Source organism: Macaca fascicularis, chromosome 2, assembly GCF_037993035.2.
Source record: "Macaca fascicularis isolate 582-1 chromosome 2, T2T-MFA8v1.1".
Classification (NCBI taxonomy): domain Eukaryota; kingdom Metazoa; phylum Chordata; class Mammalia; order Primates; family Cercopithecidae; genus Macaca; species Macaca fascicularis.
In genome coordinates, this window is record NC_088376.1 from 163,725,357 (window position 1) to 163,749,993 (window position 24,637).

At 38.6% G+C, this 24,637-nt stretch overlaps 1 protein-coding gene across 11 annotated transcripts in view; it reads left to right on the forward strand.

Moving 5' to 3' along the window:
• TMEM39A (transmembrane protein 39A) overlaps positions 1 to 22,767 on the forward strand; it is a 34,985-nt gene extending 12,218 nt beyond the window's left edge. For 4 of the 11 annotated variants that reach the window (XM_045385483.2, XM_074033392.1, XM_005548067.4 and 1 more), the window contains 6 exons: positions 1,953 to 2,036; positions 7,858 to 8,012; positions 16,375 to 16,723; positions 17,494 to 17,681; positions 19,633 to 19,753; positions 22,285 to 22,767. In XM_045385483.2, the coding sequence (XP_045241418.1) occupies positions 1,953 to 2,036; positions 7,858 to 8,012; positions 16,375 to 16,723; positions 17,494 to 17,681; positions 19,633 to 19,753; positions 22,285 to 22,518 (1,131 nt within the window). In that variant the 3' untranslated portion in view covers positions 22,519 to 22,767. Of the gene's footprint in view, positions 1 to 1,077; positions 2,037 to 7,857; positions 8,013 to 16,374; positions 16,724 to 17,493; positions 17,682 to 18,544; positions 18,726 to 19,632; positions 19,754 to 22,284 lie in introns of all 11 variants that reach the window. The other 7 variants (XR_012431680.1, XR_012431679.1, XR_274879.5 and 4 more) reach the window with 3 other exon arrangements.
• Positions 22,768 to 24,637: the final 1,870 nt, after the last annotated feature.

Below are 24,637 nucleotides of genomic sequence, written 5' to 3' on the forward strand. Positions count from 1 at the left end.
ATTAATAAGACCCAGACATTAGCCAGGGGTTGAGTGAATCTGCGTGCATTATTTTGGAGGAATAGGGTGAGTAGGGAGAAGTCCCAAAAATAGGAGGGGATAAATACTGTTAGAATCCATAATACTTAGAGAGGGAGAAAAGGAAATGATCTAAGGAGTGGCAAACCACTCTGTTGACATTCTGGCTGTTCTGTCTCTAAAATGTATACTTAATTTGGCCACTTCATTCCATCTCCATTGCTACTCACCCTGTTCAGTCTGTGATCATTTTTCACTTGAATTAAAAGCAAGAGCTTCTTAACTATCTTGCCCCACTATAATAATTATCTTACTCCAGCCTTCTTGCTGCCTTTTAGACACACTGGGCATATATATTCCTGTCTTAGGGCTTTTGTGATTGCTTTTTCTTCTGTCTGGGGCCCTTTGTTCCCAGAGCTTGAAATGCCGGGTGCCTTTTTGTCATTCAGCTCTCAGCCCAAATGCCATCCTCTCAGGGATAGCCTCCCTAACCACCAATTTAAATGGGCTCTGCACCTCCTTCTTAGTCATTATTTGTTCCTGTTATATTTCTTACAAGCAGTTTTAACTATTTAAAATGCTTTTGTTGGGAGCTTGTTTATTGTCATTACTTGCCCTGCTTCTCCAAACAAATTTATTGAAGATATGGGTTTAGCTGCCATAACAGGGTGACTAAAACAAAATAGAAACTTATTTCCCTATTTAATAAAAGTTTAGGTGGATGATATAACATCAGCATGGCAACTCTTTGTATATATTGCTCTTCCATCCCCAATATACTTCTTCCAAACCATGTTCCATGGTAGTTACTCCAACTCCAGTTATCATACCTGACCAGCAGGAAGGAGAAAGAAAAGAGAAAAGGGGACAGCTCCTTTTAGAAGAGTATGGCTTAGAAGTTGTGCCTATTACTTTTTCACTCATCCCTTGGCTAAAAGTAGTTTTTGCAAGGGAGGCTGGAAAATAAACCTTTAGTTGGCTAGGAGTCAGTGCCTAGTTAAATTTTATGGTGATGCAGAAGGAATGAATAGTAATCTCTGCCATTTCCTTTCCCTCTAGCACCACAGTGGAAAGTAAGACAGGAGAGCAGGAACCTTGGCTGTCATCTTCCACGCTGTATCTTTAGTGTGAAGGAGAGTACCTGGCACATTGTGGATGCTATGTATAGATTTATTAAATTAAGTAATTGAGAAATTTAACATTTCATTCTGGAAGGAATTGTGGAAACCTATAGACCTTTTGATCATCAAAATGAAAATACATCCTGATTTTAGTGGTTCCTGGGATATTGTTGCTAAAGACTTTTCATTTGCTTATTACCACAGTTATATATACAGATCTAGACCTAGAAGGAACTGTAGACAGCATCTAGGTAAATGCTATTATTTTATAGAAGAGACCAAATGTAAGGCCTACTTCTAAATCAAACTAGAGAGAAACACTAAATGAGTATAATTGATGTACCATCTACTAGAGAGTTTAGTAGACGCCCAATTAGATTAACGTAAGCTTGCATAAGAGACCAACAACAGAAACTTCTGAAGACTGTGAATCCCAACTGATCTATTAACTTTAAGACATTATAAATATAATATTTTATATAAATTATTCTTGCCATAATTCTGCAGGTTATAACTTGTTAACTCAAAGCTGCAATCTTTACCTTTTAGTACAGTAATACTTTTGAAAAGGGAGAAGAATACATTCCAGGTAGTTTAAAATAGTGTTTAAAAACTTAAAGCAATTTGTTGTGAAAGGAGAAGTAGAAGGTACATAGTCTGTTCAAGATCTCTCATATTCCCATAATCTGTAAGGGTGTGGTGATCTAAGGAAGATCTTTTCAGGGATAAACCTCTATTCTTGTAGTAGTGCCAGCTGAATACACATCATATTTCTTTCTGATGTAGTTATTTAGTTATTTATTTCTGTTGTAGAATTTTCATCTCATTGATTATCATCTGGCAGCATTCATCACAGTGATGCTTGCGAGGAGGCTTGTATGGGCTCTCATCTCAGAGGTAACAGTTCATTCACTATATTCTATCACATGTAGCTAGAGTTAGTTACTAGAATGGGTGCAGGTTGAAAATGTGACCAGTCCCAATTTAATAAAACAGTAAATTGCTTTACTCCCATGTGAGTTCTGCCAGTACTTTAAAAAAGGTTTCCCTGCAATGTAATTTTTTAAAATTCAAGTGTCAAAAACTGTTAGAAAATTCATTTGTAGGGTCGGAGCTTGTGTTCTGTTTCTCAGTTTTTCAGTACAATTTAAAAAATTTAAATAGTTTCAGTAAAAATAGGATGAATGTCAGGTAACTATTAATATGAAGTATTATCTGTACACATACAGTTGTACCTAAAACATTCAGTTCCAGATAATATTCACTTGATACTGTTTATATATACCATTTGAGAAGATTGTTAGCAAGAAACATTTATTTGAGTTTCTTAGAATTTTTAAAAAGCAGTGACTTATCAGAATTTGTATAGGATTAATCTGAAGATTAGAATCTAAGTTTAGTGAGCAGAATGACAAAGAATAAGAATATTAAATGATCCTTTTTAAAATTAAAAGTTGTTGGCCGGGCGCGGTGGCTCAAGCCTGTAATCCCAGCACTTTGGGAGGCCGAGACGGGCGGATCACGAGGTCAGGAGATCAAGATCATCCTGGCTAAAACGGTGAAACCCCGTCTCTACTAAAAAAAAAAAATACAAAAAACTAGCTGGGCAAGGTGGCGGGTGCCTGTAGTCCCAGCTACTCGGGAGGCTGAGGCAGGAGAATGGCGTAAACCCGGGAGGCGGAGCTTGCAGTGAGCTGAGATCCAGCCACTGCACTCCAGCCTGGGCGACAGAGCGAGACTCTGTCTCAAAAAAAAAAAAAAAAATTAAAAGTTGTTGACAGAGCTAGCCATTGGTATCATTTTTCTTTTCTTTTCTTTTGAGATGGAGTTTCGCTCTTACTGCCAAGGCAGGAGTGCAGTGGCACAATCTCGGCTCACCACAACCTCTGTTTCCTGGGTACAAGCGATTCTCCTGCCTCAGCCTCCCAAGTAGCTGGGATTACAGGCATGCACCAGCACGCCTGGCTAATTTTGTATTTTTAGTGGAGATGGAGTTTCTCCATGTTGGTCAGGCTGGTCTCGAACTTCCGACCTCAGGTGATCCACCTGCCTCAGCCTCCCAAAGTGCTGGGATTATAGGCATGAGCCACCGCGCCTAGCCTCATTTTTCATATATTTGTAAATCCCAATGAGGCAGGGAAATGTGCTTTCTTAAAATATTGTTATCTTGTGCCCTGTGATTACAAAAACAAAAAATGTTAATTTAGCTGAAGTGGCTAATGATTTTAATCTTGGAATTTATAATTCAGTGTGAAATTTTAAATGAATAGTTACTATAATCACAAATAATTGAGAGTCAACTTGTTTTTCCCAAAACATATGTGGAAAGTCTGTGTGTGTAAGCTCTGATTTTCAGGAGCCCTATTTCTGGAAGCAGAGTAATTGGAAATACTAAGCCAAGATCTGAAAACCATTTGAAGTTAACCAAAAAGCACGGGTAGTAGGATTGCTTGTTTTTCACAGTAGGAACGTCTGTTTATAATCTTTTCTTTCAGAGTTTTTATTTAGAGGATGAAAATAGAAACTCACTTTTTAGTATATTGAGAAAGCGTGTTCTTTCTTTAGAGGATCTCAATGGAATTTTATGTTTTCATTTGTTAAAATAGGAAATGATTCTGTTTCATCCCTTCAGTTACTTGGAAATGGCTGCTTGTACCTGTCCAGTTAGTATGCCCAGTTCGTGTGTAACCCTTCAAAACTGGGGTTTCTACCTTGTTGCTGCAAAGATTATAACTTGAATGGCCTAAAAGTAGTATAGCAGCTTTTGCATAGCCTTACTTGGAATAGGCTTGCAATTTTTTTTTTTTTTTTTTGAGATGGAGACTCGCTCTGTCACCCATGTTGAAGTGGGAGCGCAGTGGCGCCATCTCAGCTTATGCAACCTCTGCTTCCCAGGCTCAGGTGGTTCTCCTGCCTCAGTCTCCCTCCTGAGTAGCTGGGATTACAGGCACCCACCACCATACCCAGCTAATTTTTGTGTTTTCAGTAGAGACAGGGTTTCACTATGTTGGCCAGGCTGGTCTCGAACTTCTGATCTGAAATGATCCACCCACCTTGGCCTCCCAAAGTGCTGGTATTACAGGCGTGAGCCACCACGCCTGGCCAAGGCTTGCAGTTTTTAATGGGAATAGAATACTTAAGCTAAATTTAAACATAGTTTTATCAAAGTTTTAATTCTGTAACTTAATTTTCATCAGGAAGGAAATGTTTAAATAATTTTGGTACATCTACATAATGGAATAGCATACAGCCATTGAAAACATAAAGATGTGTTTATGTATTGACCTCCAGGGTGTTAAGTGAAAAAAGCAAGGTGCAGAACAGTGTTTAAAATGAGACAGGAGTGGCCAGGCATGGTGGCTTACGCCCCCGTAATCCCAGCACTTTGGGAGGCCGAGGCGGGCGGATCACGAGGTCAGGAGATCGAGACCATCCTGGCTAACACGGTTAAACTAAAAATACAAAAAATTAGCCGTGTGTGGTGGCGGGCGCCTGTAGTCCCAGCTACTCAAGAGGCTGAGGCAGGAGAATGGCATAAACCCGGGAGGCGCAGCTTGAAGTGAGCCGAGATCGTGCCACTGCACTCCAGCCTGGGCAACAGAGCAAGACTCCATCTCAAAAAAAAAATAAATAAATTAGGAGGAGGGAACAAAATATATTTGCTTATATATGAATAAATTGTTTCCAGAAGGACACACAAACTAATAACAGTTGCACAGTTGGTGGCTAGGAGACAGGATCGGCAGGTGGGAAGCTTTTCACTACAAGCACTGTTACATGTTTTGTGTTTTGAGTGATGTGAATGTATTACCTATTCAAAAATTTAAAATAAGAGCTGTATAGTGATTTTCTTCCTAAAGTATCTAAATTAGATGGATAAAACCTATCATAAATCATCTTTCCTTCCTTCCATTAAAATATGTTTTCCTCCTTTGTTTGCATATATCACAGAAAGGGTCCCTACCCTGAGAAAGATCAATAATATTAAAGGAGAGGCTACTGGTAATTAATTCATAAACGGAAATGCTATTCAGAGAGGACTACCTCTCCATGTAGGTAGAGTCTGTTTATTCACCTCCAGGCCAGCTCTGCCTGTTCACCTCCAGGCTAACTCTACTTACGTACTTGCTTCACAAGATTAGAAATAAATTTAGCTGTTCTTTTACCAACCTGAAGCAACTTTCTTTTTAAAAATTGTTTTTCTAAATAGGAAAGTAGTATATTTTATTGAAAAAAATTTGGAAAACACTAAAATATAAAGCAGGACGTTTAAAAATTGCTCACAGTCTCATTATTGAAGACCACTTTTTTTGCGGGATGGAGGGCAGACGGAGTTTTGCTCTTGTTGCCCAGGCTGTAAATGGCATGATCTTGACTCATTGCAACCTCTGCTTCCTGGGTTCAAGTGATTCTCCTGCCTCAGCCTCCCAAGTAGCTGAGATTACAGGCGCCCACCACCATGCCCAGATAATTTTTGTATTTTTAATAGAGACCGGGTTTCACCATGTTGGCCCAGCTGGTCTCAAATTCCTGACCTCAGGTGATCCACCTGCCTCTGCCTCCCAAAGTGCTGGGTTTACAGGTGTGAGCTACCTCACCTGGCCAAAGACTGCATTTTGCTGTATTTTCTCCTGATCTTCGTATGCATATGAAGATTTTATATTTACATTTATTTTAATATATTTGAGAATTATTTGTATACAGTTTCATATCCTGTACTTTAAAATTAACATAATGTTACGAATATTTTTCTGCCCTTCACCTAGCGAACTCTTGCTTATCCTTTAGGTCTCAGCTTAAATATCATTTACTAACACAAGCTATCTCTAGAATAGGATCTCCTGTTGTTTACTTTCCATAGCAGCCTACTCTTCCTATAGCACTCATTACAATTATAAAAATGATTAGATATAAGTTTAATATTTTTCTTGGTTAGTCAGCTTCATCAACACAGGGGTTTTGTTTGTCTTGGTTACCACTGTGCCTCTAGGACCCAGTAAAGGGTCTGTCACATATAGCACAGTGATTAGCAGCTTGGGCTCTGGAATAAGGCAAAATTAATCAACAAATCCAAGCTCTGTGCTCTGGTGACATTGGGCAGAAGCAGTGTTTTTTATTTCTAACCCTGAACTTTTGAAAAGGAGGTAATGGAGTAACTCCAATAGCTTAAGTAACTTTACTAAGCTTTGATTTGTGAGGTAAATTGGCATGAAGGTATGTATCAGGGGAGTTATGTGAAGCTATGTGCCAGGCTATGGCTGAGAACAGCTTGAGCCATAGTTTGAGGCTTAAGCCGTTCATTATGGCATTTATTTAACTGCTTTTTTGCATTTTAAAGTAACTATATATTACATATATATGCTCTCTCTATATATATGGTATTCAGTGTACTATATTGCATATATGTTATAGGTACTCCATAATATGATCTGTAAACTAAGAAACGGATATGTAGGAGGAAACTGAAAAGCTCCTATCCCCTACCATGTACTGTTGACTCTAGATATTTTTTTTCTCCTTTCTGGTTTCCAGCACTGCTCTCTTAGAGGTTATGGGGATCCTCCATTTTCCCCTACATTTTGCTCATTCTCTTCTCCCTAGTTAATTTGGAAAGAAAATGGCATTGCAGAGTAAGTTATGACAAGTACTTACTATAGTTAGTTGGTTTTAAAGATTTGCAATTGAAGAAGCATATTTGAATAGCTGTGATAAAAAGAATTGGAAGTGATTATGCATTATTTCCATGTTTGCAAAAGTTAAAAAAGAAACTTATTTATATAGGGATCTGTCAGAGAAGATTAGATTATTTTTTGAAACTTCACTCATTTATTAAACATTAATTCACCAAGCAGATTAGAGGTGAGGATTCAAAGAAAAATAAAAATATCGTTACTGCTGTTGAGGCCCTTCTAGTTTAGTGGGAAGTAAGACAGATAAATTAGTGGCTCTCCATGTTTATGTACATAAAAAATCAGGCTGGGCACAGTCGCTTACGCCTGTAATCCCAGCACTTTGGGAGGTGGATGGATCATAAGGTCAGGAGTTCGAGCCAATCCTGGTCAACATGGTAAAACCCTGTCTCTACTAAAAATACAAAAATTAGCTGGACATGGTGGTGCATGCCTGTAATCCCAGCTACTCAAGAGGCTGAGGTAGGAGAATCGCTTAAACCCGGGAGGCGGAGGTTGCAGTGAGCCAAGATTGAGCCACCGCACTCCAGCCTGGGCGACGGCAACAGAGCGAGACTTCGTCACAAAAAAAAAAAATTAAAAAATAAATAAATAAATACATAAATAAATCACTGGTTAAGTTGTTAAAATATAGGTTGCTTGACTTTATTCCTTATCCCTGGAGAGGGAAGTTGTTAGGAGTTTACATGTCCAATTAGTAGCCCAGGTCATTCTGATGGAACAAAATAAACGATTCGTGGAACATACTTTGAGAAGCTTCAATGTAAACAAATTAGATGATATAATAAGACCTTAAAAGAGGTCTGTAGATGGCACTATCAGGTGCAAGAAGGAAACAGCTGTGCCTGGAGAAGTCTGAATTTTCAGTTATTATGAAGATAAGGTGGGATGGAGCAGTTTTTCTTTTATTTCATTTTTTAAAGACACATTTTAGCTTCCACTGAACCTATTAAGTTCTTACTTGAATCACACTACTTTTGAAGAAGATCATTTATAAAATGTTCCTTTTGGTTCTTCCAAACTTTCAGGCTACTAAAGCAGGTGCAGCATCAATGATTCACTACATGGTTCTGATATCAGCTCGCTTGGTACTACTCACTTTGTGTGGATGGGTACTTTGTTGGACCCTCGTCAATCTCTTTCGAAGCCATTCAGTCCTCAATCTCCTTTTCCTTGGCTACCCGTGAGTACTCCAGTTTTACCATTCATTAGTAAATGTTAAGAAATACTTTGGTCATGTAAACGATACTATAAAAGAGTGAAAAATGAAATTCTTCAAATATAAATGAAGCATTTGGAAAATTGGGAAATCCATGAGCATGGTGAACATACAATTTGTTTTCTAAACTGGAGTGCAGTTGGGACAACAGGCATAAACCAGGACTACTCCTGGGGAACCTGAAATGTAGGGCTGTCTTGTCAGTGGAGAATATTTTAATTATCTCTCTTCATCAAGTAAAGGCCCCTCTTGCTGTCTATATTTGGGCAAACGGTAGTTAATTTTAGATGAATGCAGTGGTTCGAAAACCAGTCTTACTCTTAGTTGGTCATATTACTTTGATCTTCTGGTTCCTGTAACAAAATAACAATAAGTAGTCCTCCGTTATCCATGGTTTTGATTTCTGAAGTTTCAGTTACCTGCGATCAACCAAGGTCCAGAAACATTAAATAGAAATTTCCAGAAATATATGACAAATTATGTTTTAAATAATTTTAAATAATAATTTTGTTTAAATAAATAATTATTTAAAATTATGTTTTAAATAATTTGTCATATATTTATGTTTTAAATAATTTGTCACTATTTATGTTTTAAATAGTGTGCTGTTCTGAGTAGTATGGTGAAATCTCTCGCCATCCCACTTTGTCCCACCAGGATGTGAATCATCTCTTTGTCCACCATGTCCATGCTGTGCATGCTACCTGCCAATTAGTTGTTTAGTAGCGGACTTGGTTATTAGATGGACTGGCATGGTGTCACAGGACTTGTGTTCACGTGACCTTTATTTTACTTAATATGGCTCCAAAGTGTAGTTATGCTCACAATTAGGGATGCCAAAGGAAAGCTGTAAAGTGCTTCCTTTTAAGTGAAAAGGGAAAGTTCTTGACTTAATAAGGAAAGATGAAAAATCATGCTGAGGTTGCTAAGATTTACTGTAAGAATGAATCTTCTATCCATGAAATTGTAAACAGTATGTTGTTATAATTGTTCTATTTTATTATTAAATCTCTTACTGTACCTAATTTATAAGTTAAAACTTTATTGTATGTATGTATATATAGTATAGGAAAAAACAGTGTATGTAGGGTTTGGTACTATCCATGGTTTTAGGCATCCACTGGGGTGTTGGAATGTCTTCCTGCAGGTAAGAGGGTCTACTGTATGCCATATTCAAGTGCTGTAGACATGTATATGTATTATGATTGTAACTAACATTTTATTACAAAAACTTTTAAACATTCAACAAGGTTGAAAGAATTTTACAGCTATCACCAGTGTAATCCTCACCTAGATGATTCTGCCTATTAATGCTTTACTATAGTAATACTTACCTGTCCATCTCTCCATCCCTGTATCCATTAGTTCATCTTATTTTTGATGCATTTCAAAGTTAAATTTCAGACCTCAGTTTACTTCCCCCTAAATACTGCAGCATGTATGTATAATTAACTAGAGCTCGATATTTGTTTACAGCTTTTTTTTCTTTTGAAGTTAAATTCATATAAATAAAATTCCTGCCAGGCGCGGTGGCTCAAGCCTGTAATCCCAGCACTTTGGGAGGCCGAGGCAGGCAGATCACCTGAGGTTAGGAGTTTGAGACCAGCCTGGCCAACATGGCGAAACCCCGTCTCTACTAAAAAAGATTAGCAGGGCGTGGTGGCGTGTGTCTGTAATCCCAGCTACTCAGGAGGCTGAGGTAGAAGAATCACCTGAACCCAGGAGATGGAGGTTGCAGTGAGCAGGGATTGTGCCGTTGAACTCCAGACTGGGCGACAAGAGCAAGACTGTCTCAAATAAATAAATTAATTAATTAAATTCCCAAATCTTGTGTATATGGAGTTTTGATAAATGTGGACACACCTGTGTGACTTAATCCCCTATCAAGAGTTCAGAGCGTTATGCATACTCAACAAGATTCTGTCATGCCACTTTCCCATCAGACCCCACCACTGTCCAGAGACGGTTGCTTTTTTTTTTTTTTTGAGACAGGGTTTTGCTCTGTCATCCAGGCTGGAGTGCAGTGGAGTGATCTCAGCTCACTGCAGCCTTGACCTCTCAGGCTCAAGCGATTCTCCCACCTCAGCCTCCCAAATAGCTGGAACTACATGTGCACACCACCGTGCCCTGCTAATTTTTCAGGGGTTTTTTTGTTTTGTTTTGTTTTTGGTTTTTTTTTCTGTAGAGACAGGATTTCACCATGTTGCCCAGGCTGAGGAGTAAGTTTTTTTTTTTTTCATTCCAGAGTCCTTATTACTATATCAGTAGTTCTCAAAATGTAGTTTCTAGAACAGCAGCATCAGCATCACTTACAAATTTGTTAGAAATTCTCAGAATCTACACCAAACCTACTGACATAGAAACTGGAAAGTAGGATCTAGCAAGTTGTGTTTTAACAAGCCCTCAAGGTGATTCTGATGCATGCTCAAGTTTGAGAATTATTGCTTTATATTATTTATGGTGCTGAAGTGTTAGCGTGAATTTATGTGGGTAATTACAAAGTATAAAATCAAGTCATAATCAGAGATTGTGCTAATAAAGATGACAGGAAGAGTCTTTCTATTGGTTATACTATGGTAGGTCTGATTACATTGTTTAAACAGTTACGTAAGTCACTCATCAACTGAATTCATTAATATTACCCTTGTTTTCTACAAATGAGTTATCTATTACAAACATTTTTCTTGACTGATTTCACATGAGGAATATATTTTACATCAATTGTTTCTATGTTTATAGATTAATATTTCAACTATTTGAGTTGAAAATAAATGTTTAGTCATTCTCCTTACTGGTTGAATGAGAAGATTAACCATATCTGATTTGAAAGGCTAATTATAGATATATTGAAGAACATTTTGGCCAAGTTTAAGAGGATTACCATCATCAAGATGGCTAATGAACTTTTCTGTTTCAATTTAAGTATATAAAGAAACTTACTTATTCTTAGAGGCTCTCCACACCCCTTAAAACAATGAAATAATTATGTAATTTAAATACATTTTAGTTTTAAACATACAGGCATACCTCAGAGATATTGTAAGTTCTGTTCCAGACTGCTGCAATGAAGCGAATATCGCAATAAAGCAAGTCATGTCAATTTTTTGATTTCCTAGTGCATATGAAAGTTATGTGTTCACTATACTGTAGTCTATTTTATTTTATTTTATTTTTTGAGACAAGGTCTTGCTCTGTTGCCCAGGCTGGAGTACAGTGGTGCAATCACAGCTCACTGCAGCCTTGCCCTCCTGGACTCAAGCAGTCCTCGGGGACTGGGACTGTAGGCGTGTGCTACCGTGCCTGGCTAATTTTTAGATTTTTTGTAGAAATTGGGTCTCGTTTTGTTACCCAGGCTGGTCTTGAACTCCTGGCTTAAGATCCTCTTGCCTTGGCCTCCTAAAGTGCTGGGATTACAGAGGTGAGCCACCATGCCCAGCTTTACACTATCTATATTCTATTAAGTGCACAATAGCATTATGTCTTTTAAAAGTACATATCTTCATTAAAAAATACGTGATTGCTAAAAGATGCTGATGAGCATTTAAGCCTTCAATGAGTTGTAATCTTCTTGCTGGTAGAGAGGCTTGCCTCAGTGTTGATGGCTGCTGACTGATCAGGGTGGTGGTTGCTGAAGGTTGGGATGGCTTTGTCACTTTCTTAAAATAAGACAACACTGAAGTTTGCCACATCAGTTGACACTTCCTTTCATGAAACATACCTCTGTAGCATGTGATGTGTTTGATAGATGATACTTTACCCACAGTGGAACTTCTTTCAACATTGAAGTAATTTCTCTCAAACCCTGCTACTGCTGTAACAACTATTAAGTTTATATAATATTCTAAATTCTTTGTTGTCATTTCAACAGTGTTCGCAGCATCTTTACCAGAAATAGATTTTATCTGAAGAAACAACTTTCTTATCCATAAGAAGCAGCTCCTCATCTGTTTAAGTTTGATCGTGAGAGAGTACAGCCACATCTTCAGTCTTCACTTTTTTTTTTTTTCTAAACAGGGTCTCACTCTGTCGCCCAAGTTTGAGTGCGGTGGTATGATCACAGCTCACTGCAACATCTGTCCTGAGCTCAAGTGATCCTCCCACCTCAGCCTCTCACATAGCTGGGACTGCAGGTGTGTGCCATCACGCCTGGCTAATTTTTTTATTTTTATTTTTTTGTAGAGGTGGGGTTTTGCTATGTTGCCTAGGCTGGTGTCGAACTCCTAGGCTCAAGTGATCCAGCCTTCTTGGCTTCCCAAAGTGCTGGGATTATAGGCGTGAGCCACTGCACCCGGTCCAGGCTCCACTTCTAATTCTAGTTACTTTTCCTACCACATTTGCAGTTACTTTCTCCAGTGAAGTCTTGAACCTCTCAGTCATCTATGAGGGTAGGAACCAACTTCCTCCAGATTTGCTCATGTTGATATTTTGACCTCCTCTCATAAATCACAGATGTTCTCAATGGCATTTAGCATGGTGAATTCTTTCCAGATGGTTTTCAGTTTACTTTGCCCAGATCCATTGGAGGAATCTCTATTTAATGCAGAAATATGTTTTGCCTTACAAAACGTATTTCTTAAATAATAAGATTTCAAAATCAGAATTACTTCTTGATCCATGGCTGCAGAATGGATGCTATGTTAACAGGCATAAAAACAATCTCCATCAGAGCCTTTGGTGGCTAGGTGCATTGTCAGTGAGCAGTAAGTAAGTATCTTTTTTTTGAGATGGAGTCTCGCTCTGTTGCCCAGGCTGGAATGCAGTGGCATGATCTCGGCTCACTGCAACCTCTGCCTCCCAGGTTCAAGTGATTGTCCTGCCTCAGGCTCCCAAAGTGCTGGGATTATAGGCTTGAGCCACCACACCCAGCCGTACATAATATTTTTAAGGGTATCTTTTTTCTAAGCAGTAGGTTCAACAGTGAGCTTATTAGTAAACCATGCTATAAACAGATGTCCTGTCATCCAGATTATGTTGTTCTATTTCTAGAGCATTGACAGAGTAGATTTTGCATAATTCTTAAAGGTGGTAGGATTTGAACACTCGGAGGCCATTTAGGGTTATTAGTTGGCCTAATTTCAATATTCTTGTGTTTTAGGGAATAGGGAGGCCTGACGTGAGGGAGAGGGAGAGGGGAATGGCTCATTGATAGAGCAGTGAGCACACACTTTCATCCATTAAGTTTGCTATCTCATATGGGTGCAGTTTGTAGTACCCCAAAACAATTACAGTAGTAATATCAAAGATCACATTTCGCATAACAGATGTAATAGTAATGAAAAAGTTTGAAATATTGGGAGAATTCTCAAAATATGACAGAGACACAAAGTGAGCACTTTGGAAAATGGTACCCCCAGATATGCTTGATGCAGGGTTGCCACAAACCTTCAGTTTATAATAATGTGTCTGGGACGTGCAATGAAGTGAAATGCAATAAAATGAGGTCTGCCTGTGTTAGCCTTCTTTACTTTTAAGAAGTTGTATAATCTACCTTTTATCTAAACTTCAATTTAAAAATTGAAAGTGTGAGAAATTTAAAATACTAGATTATGACAATAGCAACATATTTAATTTCCTGTTTATTCATAGGTTAAAATAAGAAAGAGGCCCTTTTCTGCCTCGCTTTTTCCCCCTTCGGTTCTCAAATAGTTTCTCATTAGGGTAAATTAGTCTAAAGTCTAACAGTTGTGGTTCCTAAGTGTGTCTTGAATTGGGTCCAGTGCTCTCCATAGTTTTTACTATTGCATTATCAACCTTCTTCTGGTCTTCTGATAATCCATTCTTGTTCCCCTCCATTTCATTTTTATTGTAGCTAGAATGATTTTCACAATGGGAAATTTAATCATGTTACTAACCCTCTTTAAAATCCTTTAATTAATTATTTTATTTACCTTACAAAGCCCTCCATTGTAGAGCCCAGTATGGGGATAGGGCAGGTGGCCTCACCCATAGAATGAGGGCCATGCAGTTATGTGGCAATGAGACTACAAAGAAGGGTAAAGAATTGGGACCATCATTGCAATCTACCACACACTCCGCCTCTTATCCCCATCCCTACACCTACACATGCAGCTTGTGTTTTGGCAGTATTGAACTTATGATGACCTGCTGTAGCCATCACAAATATGCACATATGAGAGTTTTTTTGTCTAATACTTCTATTTCTGACTGGGTGTGGGGGCTCACACCTGTAATCCCAGCACTTTGCAAGGCCCAGGCGGTAGGATCACTTGAGCACAGGAGTTCAAGAACAGATTGAGCAACATAGGGAGACCCTGTTTATACCAAAAATAAAATAATTAGCTGCATGTAGTGGCATGCGCCTGTAGTCCTAGCTACTTGGCAGGCTGAGGCAGGAGAATTGCCTGAGCCCAAGAAGTTGAGGCTTCAGTGAGCCATAATCTCGCTACTATACTCCAGTCTGGGCGACAGAGTAAGACCTTCTCTCAAAATAAATAAATAAATGAAAATTAGAATTAGGCCAGGTGTGGTGGCTCATGCCTGTAATCCCAGCACTTTGGGAGGCTGAGGTGGGCTGATCATGAGGTAAGGAGATTGAGACCATCCTGGCTAACATGATGAAACCCTGTCTCTACTAAAAAAATTTTTAAAAATTATCCGGGCGTGGTGGCAGGCGTGGTGGCAGGCGCCTGTAGTCCCAGCTACTCAGGAGGCTGAGGCAGGAGAATGGCGTGAAAAGGGAGGTGGAGCTTGCAGTGAGCCGAGATGGAACCACTGCACTTCAGCCTGGGCGACAGAGTGAGACTCCGTCTCAAAAACAAAAAAAAATTAGAATTAATACTTCTACCCCTACCCACTCATGTCCTCCCAAGGGCACATTCACAGTGGATCCCAGAGCTAATGCTAAGAATGTTCTTAATTAGTTACAATTAACATCTGTTCTCCCTGTGTAGAAAACTATGGATAAGTGTCATTTGTTCAGTTTGTAATAAAATGTATAACTAAATATCTTTTTTTTTTTTTTTTTTTTGAGAAGGAGTTTTGCTCTTGTCGCCCAGGCTGGAGTGCAGTGGTGTGATCTTGGCTCACTGCAGTCTCCACCTCCAAGGTTCAAGTGATTCTCCTGCCTCAGCCTCCGAGTAGCTGGGATTACAGGCACGCGCCACCACACCCAGCTAATTTTTGTATTATTAGTAGAGACAGGGTTTCACCATGTTCACCAGGCTGGTCTTGAACTCTTGACCTCAGGTGACCCACTTGCCTTGGCCTCTCAAAGTGCTGGGATTATAGGCATGAGGGACTGTGGCTGGCCCTAAATATCTTTTTATTTGCTATTTTTCATATCTGAATTTATGTCCGTGAAATGAGCATTTAATTTATAATACCTAGGTCACAATGTGGAAATTACTTAATGAGGACTTGAAGTATTTAAAAAAATTTTGAGGAACCAACAGTTGGAATACTATAAGAAGTTATCAAAAGTCTCAAAAATAATTCACTTCTTTAACCAAGTAATTTTACTTTTAAAAATTCATTTGTACTTCTAGAATGACTCAGAAAGAAAACACCAAAACTGCCCCAGAGTTAAAAATCGAATAAACATGGTAAGATCTGTGGAGAAAAATAAGCAGGAAAGGAGAACGAGGGTCGCCTGTGGGAGTGGGATGAGTGATACAGTAGGGAGGCAGGAGGGTCCCCTACTAAGAAGGGGACATTTGAAGTGAAGGACAAGCTGTACTAAAATGACCAAATGTAAACACGTGTTAGGAAAATCCTTATCACATTGTTATTTATAGTAGTGGAAAATAAGAAACAGCCTAAGTTTCCAGCAAGAGAGAAATGGGTAAATTATGGCATCTCTATATGAGAATACTATTGTATCTTTAAAAATTGCCATAGAAAAATATTTAGACTTGAGAAAATACTCAGTGCACATGGAAAATACTCAGTACACACACATGCACACATGCAAAGTTAAAACAGCAGGATACAAAACACATTGTACTGTATGAGGCCAAACATAAAAGGAAAAAAGCATATGTAACTATATATAAAGTTTAGAAACTTTATTTTGGAAATATGTGCATCTAGTTATAAAAATGAGTATTGCTAGGTGATGTGTGTTTTGCCATTGTGGTTTTCTGTAGGTTCTCTATAATCTACAATGAATGTACACGGCTTTTATGGAAAGAAATTGAAGAGCTCTCCAGATAATGAATTTACTATCAGCAGTGCCCCTCCTGAGTTATGTTTACTCTTGTGGGTCCTGACTATTTTATTGACATAAGTTGTAAGTTATATTGACATAAGTTATAAGGTGTGATTTAAGGTCGTATCTGGGGTCTCATTTTCACACTTTGTTTTACAGGTTTGGTGTTTATGTTCCTCTTTGCTGTTTTCATCAAGATAGTAGAGCTCACCTTCTTCTCACAGACTATAACTATGTGGTTCAGCACCAGGCAGTAGAGGAAAGTGCCTCGACTGTGGGAGGCTTGGCCAAATCCAAAGACTTTCTCTCCTTGTTGCTGGAGTCTCTAAAAGAACAGTTTAATAATGCCACACCCATCCCCACCCACAGTTGTCCCCTATCTCCAGACCTCATTCGCAATGAAGTAGAATGTCTGAAAGCAGATTTCAACCACAGAATCAAGGAGGTTCTCTTCAACTCCCTCTTCAGTGCCTACTATGTTGCATTTCTCCCCCTGTGTTTTGTGAAGGTAAGTGGTTATCTTACTTTTATGTGCTTCCTGGATCTGTGTGTGAATTACATAAACTGGGTATTTCTTGTTTAATCCCCCTTTTCTCTGTCTCCCCTTTGGCAGCCTGGATGGTGGAGTTCGGCTGCATCTGGAGTGCACTAATACCGCTCCTGGTTGGCGGATAGGTATTTCCATATATGTGATGCACCCGTGGTGGTCCCCTCTTTTTTTTTTTTTTTTTTTTAAGTATTTTTAGTTTCTGGGGAGAATCAAAATGTACTTATAATAGAATCAGTATGTAGTAGCTTAAGAGGACCAAGGTTTCAGTAAAACTCAGCCTACTATGGTTGATCTTAACATGGTTGTCAGGAGTTTCCTTGAATTTAATCTAACCTTTATCTAAACTTCAGTTTACTTCAATAGAAAAGAAAAATGGTCTGGATGTCACTTGGGCCCAAAATCTTTTGGGACATTTTAGTGCCCTTTCTTTACCCATTCAGAAGTACTTCTGCAGCCGGAATGGTCCTTCAGAGAACACTCAGTTCTTCTAGAAAGGAGACACTTAAAATATAATCGCCTCTCCCTCCCATCCCTAACTCATACAGCCAGAAAGTCAGGTTGAAGGATTGTGGAGGACTCTGCTCTTGAACTTTCTGCACGGACAGCAGGACCACCAGTGCATGTGTGATTCAGTGTGGCATTTGTCTGCAGGGCATATGTACACGCACCCATCCCTGCCTCTTTTTACCAGTGCATGTATCATTTCTCTCTCTTCTGATCTCTTCCAGAGTACCCAGTACTATGACATGCGCTGGTCATGCGAGCACCTCATTATGGTGTGGATCAATGCTTTTGTCATGCTCACCACGCAACTGTTGCCATCCAAATACTGTGATTTGCTACATAAATCAGCTGCTCACCTGGGCAAGTGGCAGAAGCTGGAACATGGGTCCTACAGCAATGCTCCCCAGCACATGTGAGTAAGCTAGAGGGTAAAACCATGTAACACTTCCTACATGCTGCTGATCATGTTCATTTGCTTTGTATGTCATTCTCGCTCTTGGCTTTGAACATTTAATTTTTAGTTTTTGTCTTACATGGATGCTTGTCATCATGCTAAACTGAATACAAGGGACATTAACTCATTTCCACCACCACCCCCAGCTTCTTAAATGCGTTCTACCTTTCAGCTGCCCAGTCACTCTTAGAGTGTATAATTTGTCTCCCAAGCAATGCAATTGGAGTTTTCTTTCAATCTTACCCCTTTGCCCAAATGCAAAGAGTCATATATTTTATTCCTCTTTAGAAGACTTTAAGATTTGTCTTCTCATCTTCATTGCCACAGCTGAGTAGTTGCTAGCTACTCATCTCACACTTAGCTGGAATATGCTTCTCTCATTTTTTTCTTTCTAATACATGCAGTTTTATTCTAGTAATTTTCCTTACCTGTACTTTTTTACTATTATTTTTTTTCTAAACTCTCTACTGAATATTTCCCTGCTTCTCCTGTGTTTAAGTGAGAACTGTGCCTGACTGTGAGTTCTTTGGAAGAATTTTTCTCGTTGTGTCCCCCTTATCAGTCATTACTCCACATGGCTCCTGTGATCCAAAATGGCTAACATTAGGACCGTTTTATTCTGTCACTTCTGAGTCCTTCATCATACTTTTCTTTCAGACCCAAACCATCTTCATCTTCCCCCTTTTGTAATTCGAACATTTCACAAATTTCATCTCCTAGAAATTTTTCCCTAGTTAAGTGGGACAGATTGAGGTGACCTTCCCTTTCCCTCTCCCCCTGAGAGTTCTCCCTTCAATTATCTGCCTTGATGTCTGATACAGATTAGCACAGGCCTTCAAGCCCAGGAACTGAAAGAGATTGGGCCAGGCTGAAAAGAAACCCGACTGTGGGCAAAGGACAGATTTCAATAAAAATTGAAAATACAATCCACAGTACTAGTACTGTACATCTTCAGGCTACTGATGGCACATGGCCATGAGGTGTATCATCACTTTAATGCTGGTAAGTGTCAGCAAGGCTGGTGGAACATTTTCTGAACTGGGAAAGCTTCAGGGTGCTAGAATTTTTTTTTTTTTTTTTTTAAATAACATATCTAAACTGCCTCCCAGTTCTTACCCTAGGAAACTAACCTTTCCAAAATCAGGAAGAGATGAATTAACTTAGATTTTTTTAAAAAAAGCTTAACCTGAAGATCCCTGTCCCCACCCAAACTCCATTGTGCTGGAAAGAATGAAGCTGCTGCTTCTGTAACTTCTTTTCCCCCAGAGAAACCTATAAAAATAAACCACAAAAGCAGTGAAAAGTCTGTGTGTGTGTGAGATGTGTCGCTGTGTTCTACTGTATACCTTCTTACAGTTGTGAGGTATTTGAATTGTGTGATAAGCAAACTGATTTCCTATAGTTTTTTGGGATGTAATTCTGCAGTAAATGTCATGCTAGATTGACAATGTGCTAATTTCTCCACTACGCTTATTACCATCAGCTTTCTCTTCTTGTTTGTTCCCTCTAGCATTTCCACCAGTAGACTGCTCACTTGGGATGGAGATGACAGTCTGCCTGCTTACACACTATTTTCTGGCTCATAGTGTGACTCATAGCCACACTATTTTCTGGCTTACACATTTATGTCTGCTCATTCTTCTAAGCCTCTTAAGTCCTTTGACACTGAGTTAACTGTACTTCTTTGCAACCTCTGTGTACTATATAGCAATGAATTTAAAGTAACAAATCCTTTCTAAAACTACTCCAGTTTGACCATGGAATTACTGTATTTTCAGTAATTACTGTATTTTCAGGCAGATGAAGCCTTGATTGTTTAATTCCTTCCATTAAAATACAGCTGGCCTTGCCAGATACTATCTTATCTGTAATTGCCAATATGCTAACATTGCATTTCTTTCTCCCTTAGTTGGTCAGAAAATACAATATGGCCTCAAGGGGTGCTGGTGCGGCACAGCAGATGTTTATATAGAGCCATGGGGCCTTACAACGTGGCAGTGCCTTCAGATGTATCCCATGCCCGCTTTTATGCAAGTACCACTTATTTATTTTCAAACATAAGCTTAGGGGTAAGTGTTAGGAGGCCACCTGTGTGGAAGCATGTAGCATAGTGTGTAGCACATACTAGGAAATTATTACAAGGTAATTATTGCCACTAGCGTAACAGTGGTCCCTGTACTTTGGAAATGTCTTCTGAAGGGCAGATTGAAGATCATATACCATTATTCCAGTTTTAGTGGCTTAGCTGGTTTCTGTAGTTACATTGGTATTTGTTGAATCTAGTATTACTTGAAACAAGTAGGCAGTTATCTAAGACTCCTTTTTCATCTTACCATTTTTGTTTTGTAAGAGTTTGGTTTAGTGGTATTGTTAAGATATACTGTATCTGTGTATCCATAAGTGACATTTAATATATTAATAGTGTGGTGGTTTTATTTTTAGGTATTTGTCATATATGTTGTTTCTTTAAAAAGGCTTTAGCTTCCCCTTTGGAAGTCAGATAAATGCCATCAAAAGGAAAAAAGCTTAAAAGTTAAAAAAGGAAAAAGCAATAGAAACTCACTATATCCAGCTTCTGTTCCATTGAACTCATCCCTTTGGTTATGATCTATTTGGTCTTTCAGCCTTCCAGAAATTATCTGTACAAGGCAAAAGTATATACTTATAAAAGAAAGACCAGCTGACCAATGCGAGTGGGGAAAACTAGGTGCCTGTGGGGGACTGTTTATAGTAAAAATGCCCATAGTGCAGTGCGTTGCTTTTGAAAGGGGATCATATTCTAAACAAGAATTGAAGATCTTTTAAAAATACTTGCATCTCTTTCTCCCTCAGTCCTTCCCAGTTCCTGTGAGGGGGGTACATGGACTTTCTGGTTCTGCAGGTGTTTGTTACTGAGGGACACTTCAATTAAATATTGGGAACTTGCACCAGGCATGATGCTTATAAATACCATGGTAGGGGAATGCAGGGTGGGGCAGGTTGGGAGGAACATGGGGAAGGTGAAAGGCCCTTGAATGAGAAAATGACAGGCATCTCCTTCTTGACGCCAGTGGAAATGCCTTAAGGTGGAGGAAAGGACTTAAGTCACAAGTACATGAGCATTTGATTTCTGTATAGAATATTTAATTCAGCCAGCTGAATTCTCTAGGCCATTAATGACTTCTGTTGGTCCTTGCTATCTCCTTGAGACCTGTGATAGCCAAAATAGTTCATTAGAATTTTCTGCGTGAAAATTAGGTATTTTCCTTGCTAGCTTTGGACAGCTGAAAAATCAGATGGAATCCATGGAAAGAAGATTAGGCAAGTTGATTTATTACTGATTTTGCAGGACTGGATAGATAGTTAAATCAGTGCTTCTCCAAGTGATCCATGGGCCACCTGGCCCACTATTTTTAAAAAGTGATTCAGGGCCCCTATATCAGACTTCTGAACCAGAATCTCTGGATGATCCCAGGAATTGGCAGCATTTGTGGATTTGGAAATGATTCTTAGGCACACCGAAGTTTCAAAACAGTCATTTAAAATGTGCCTATTACCTATCGCTGTCAGACTCCAGGTTAAACATTTTCTTCCTCTTGAACCTGGAAACTTAAAGCTGTCAGGATAATTTGGCTTCATTCTGAGGTGTAAGCTCTGAGATCTAAGTTCCATTTAAATTAGTTCTTTTAGATCTGATCACTGCTGTTACTGTACTGTTTGTCTTCATCTAGATTTAGGATTAGACTGGTTAAACTGAACTGTTAATGTTCCTTTACAACTTGTGGCCTATATGTTTGTATTCATAACTTTGTATTAGAAAACCAGAATTTAGCCTTTTAGAGTGGAGAATTTAGTGGGAGTAAATATAGTAGTAAGCCCTATTTTTAGTCTAATTCTGACTCATTTTTCCTTCCTCCTTATCCTGTCTTTGTGTACCCTACTTCTCAATATCCAGAAGAAAATCAGTAATTAAACACACAGGTATATGGTGTAGAGGATTTCAGTAAGTGACCATGGTGGGTAAACAGTTTAAGGAAAAATTAAAAAACTATTATATTGATATTCGATTTGTAACCTCTCTTTTCCCCAAACTTCTCTAGTGTTGGTATTTATGTGTTAGTTTACAAGCCAAGAATGTTTTTTACATTTTTAAGTGGTTACATAAGTACCTATGTAATATCCTTAACTTTTGCCTCTTGACTTACAAAGCCTAAAATATTTCCTATTTGGTCCTTTATCCACCTCTGTCTTAGATAAATATACTTTCGTGTTTACCCTAAATAAAATCTATACCTAAGATACAGTCTAAGAAAAATGTTTATAAGTAGTTTTCTTTTGGGCATAATCTCTTTTCGTGTCTCAGGGGCATTGAAATAAAACTTATTTCATTATTTCTTGGGCAAAAAGGAAAATGTTTCAGTCTTTATAGCAAGAAATAGCCTGATAGTAAATAAACAGATCTATTTGTTATTATATATGGGAACCTGTAAATATTAAATTATTTTAGAAAAATAAATGCAAGAATAACTACAGCCATTACTTTTCTATGAAATAACGTTTTGCTTTTTTAACTTCCTTACAGTTCTTATTTCATCGACCATTAAGGCTGTTAAATCTGCTTATCCTTATTGAGGGCAGTGTCGTCTTCTATCAGCTCTATTCCTTGCTGCGGTCGGAGAAGTGGAACCACACACTTTCCATGGCTCTCATCCTCTTCTGCAACTACTATGTTTTATTTAAACTTCTCCGGGACAGAATAGTATTAGGCAGGGCATACTCCTACCCACTCAACAGTTATGAACTCAAGGCAAACTAAGCTGCCTCTCAACAATGAGGGAGAACTCAGATAAAAATATTTTCATACGTTCTATTTTTTTCTTGTGATTTTTATAAATATTTAAGATATTTTATATTTTGTATACTATTATGTTTTGAAAGTCGGGAAGGGTAAGGGATATTAAATGTATCCGTAAACAAGGTGATGTGATCTTTCATGTGTTAGTATATTTGAGTAATATACATATGAGAGGTATGCCTGTCCAGTAAAGAGATTGATTTGTTTGTATGGCTCTGGAATAACTCATTCGTTTATGAACACATCTCATGTATTACTTGACACAGTACCTTTGGTATGTCTGCTTTTCTTTCAATCTTCATTATCTTTAGCCCTCAGCTGGCCAGTAATTATTGCTAAAGAAAGGGAGATCAGTGGAGTTGCCTACCAGCACCCATTCTCTTTTAGTTCAGCTGGCTAATAGTATTGGAATACATCGGGAAAAGAGTGGGTTAAAGTCCTAGGTGGGGTTCTCTTTGTTGCCTACTAGGAGGAAGCAGTAGGCTTCCTTTCTAAGATAGGGACTCAGCTGGTCTATTTTACCCTGTGACGTGTAAATATACTTTTGAATAAGCTACTATCCTGAGGCTCAGGGTTTTGCTGCCACTTTTCCTGTTTTTCCACTTCTGCTTCCAAAGATTTTCCTTTTAGTTGTTTGAAACAATACTTTACAAGACAGGAAGTCTTTAGACTGCCCGCATTCGTGAAGGAGATGATGTGTGGCTAGATCAGTAGAAGAAGCTGAGTGCAAATGCCTTGTTGGCTAGAGTATCGGAAGGTTGAAAATTCCAGGTAACTGGGAGAATGGGCAAGTCCTCAGCTGAACAATCTTGGATGTAGTCTAGCAGCAACCCACCTACAGTGGCATTATGTTTGGAGTTACGAGGAGAAGTGAAAGATAAGAATTACCTACAGCTTTGTATTCAGATAATTTATATCCAAAATTTGTGTTTTAAATTTCATACTCCAGAACTTTTATGTTTATGAGTATTAGCCCTTTAGGTTATGGGAGGTGATATACTTAGTCCATTGATATTTTCACTTGTCATCTAAATTTATGAGACCTTGTCTTAGAGAATCTAAACTATATTGTCTTATGTTTTCTGTGCTGAGTTTGGTTTGTTACACTCTGAAACTTCTGGTGAGACAAAATAAGACTTATGAAGTAAAAAGACCAATCATGTAGTTCACAAGCTGGCTCTGAAAATAATTCTTACAGAAGAGTTCTGAAAGGTTTCACCAAAGGAAGCATTGTGAGGAGTGTGTATAAAACCAAGGTACCCAATATCAGTTTATGTTTAAATTAATAATTGTTTCCTTAAATATTTTGATGCGTATACTTTTTTTTAAGTTAACATTATTTGGCATTCAGTCTGAGTCTGTTCAACCATTCAACAAAGATATATTAACCACTAGACACTATACTAGGCCCTGGGGATATAGCAGTGAATAAGAAATGCAAAGGTCCTACCTGCACAGAGCTTAAAATATGCATGGGGATGGGGGAGTTAGGTGGTGCAGAAAATATAGCAAATAAATTTATGTATAATATAACATTCCCTGGTAGTAGTGATAAGTGCAGCAAAGGGAAATCAGGGCAAGGAAATAGTGGTAAGAATGGCACTGCTAGAAGGCATCTTTGAGGAGATGATTTTTGAGCAAAAGCAAAAGCAAGACTGAATCATATAAATAGCTTTGGGGAGAATGCCATGTTACAGTAGCAGCAAGGGCACTGTTGGTATATTGGAAGAATAGCACGAAAATAAGTATATTAGTTAGTTGCTTTTTAAAGTAGTTCAGCCTAAATATAGTGGTTCTTGAGGTAGGGGTGAGAAGGATAGGGAATCTGCCATCTCTCTATGCTTTCCATAGGATCTTAAAGTATGCTTCTCTTGGCAGCAAACATTTTGATGAGATTACTCAGTAGTTTAGAGCAAAATGGGTGGCATGGGCACAGAGATATCTCATCAAAATTGCCCCAAGTTGGCTGTAGCTTGGAAAAGTAACCCAGATAACCCTGATTAGAGATAACAGACCAGTCTTATAAACTGATATGATGCCCCTTCTGGCTTGATCTGTCTTGGTCCTGTCCTAAGGGAAT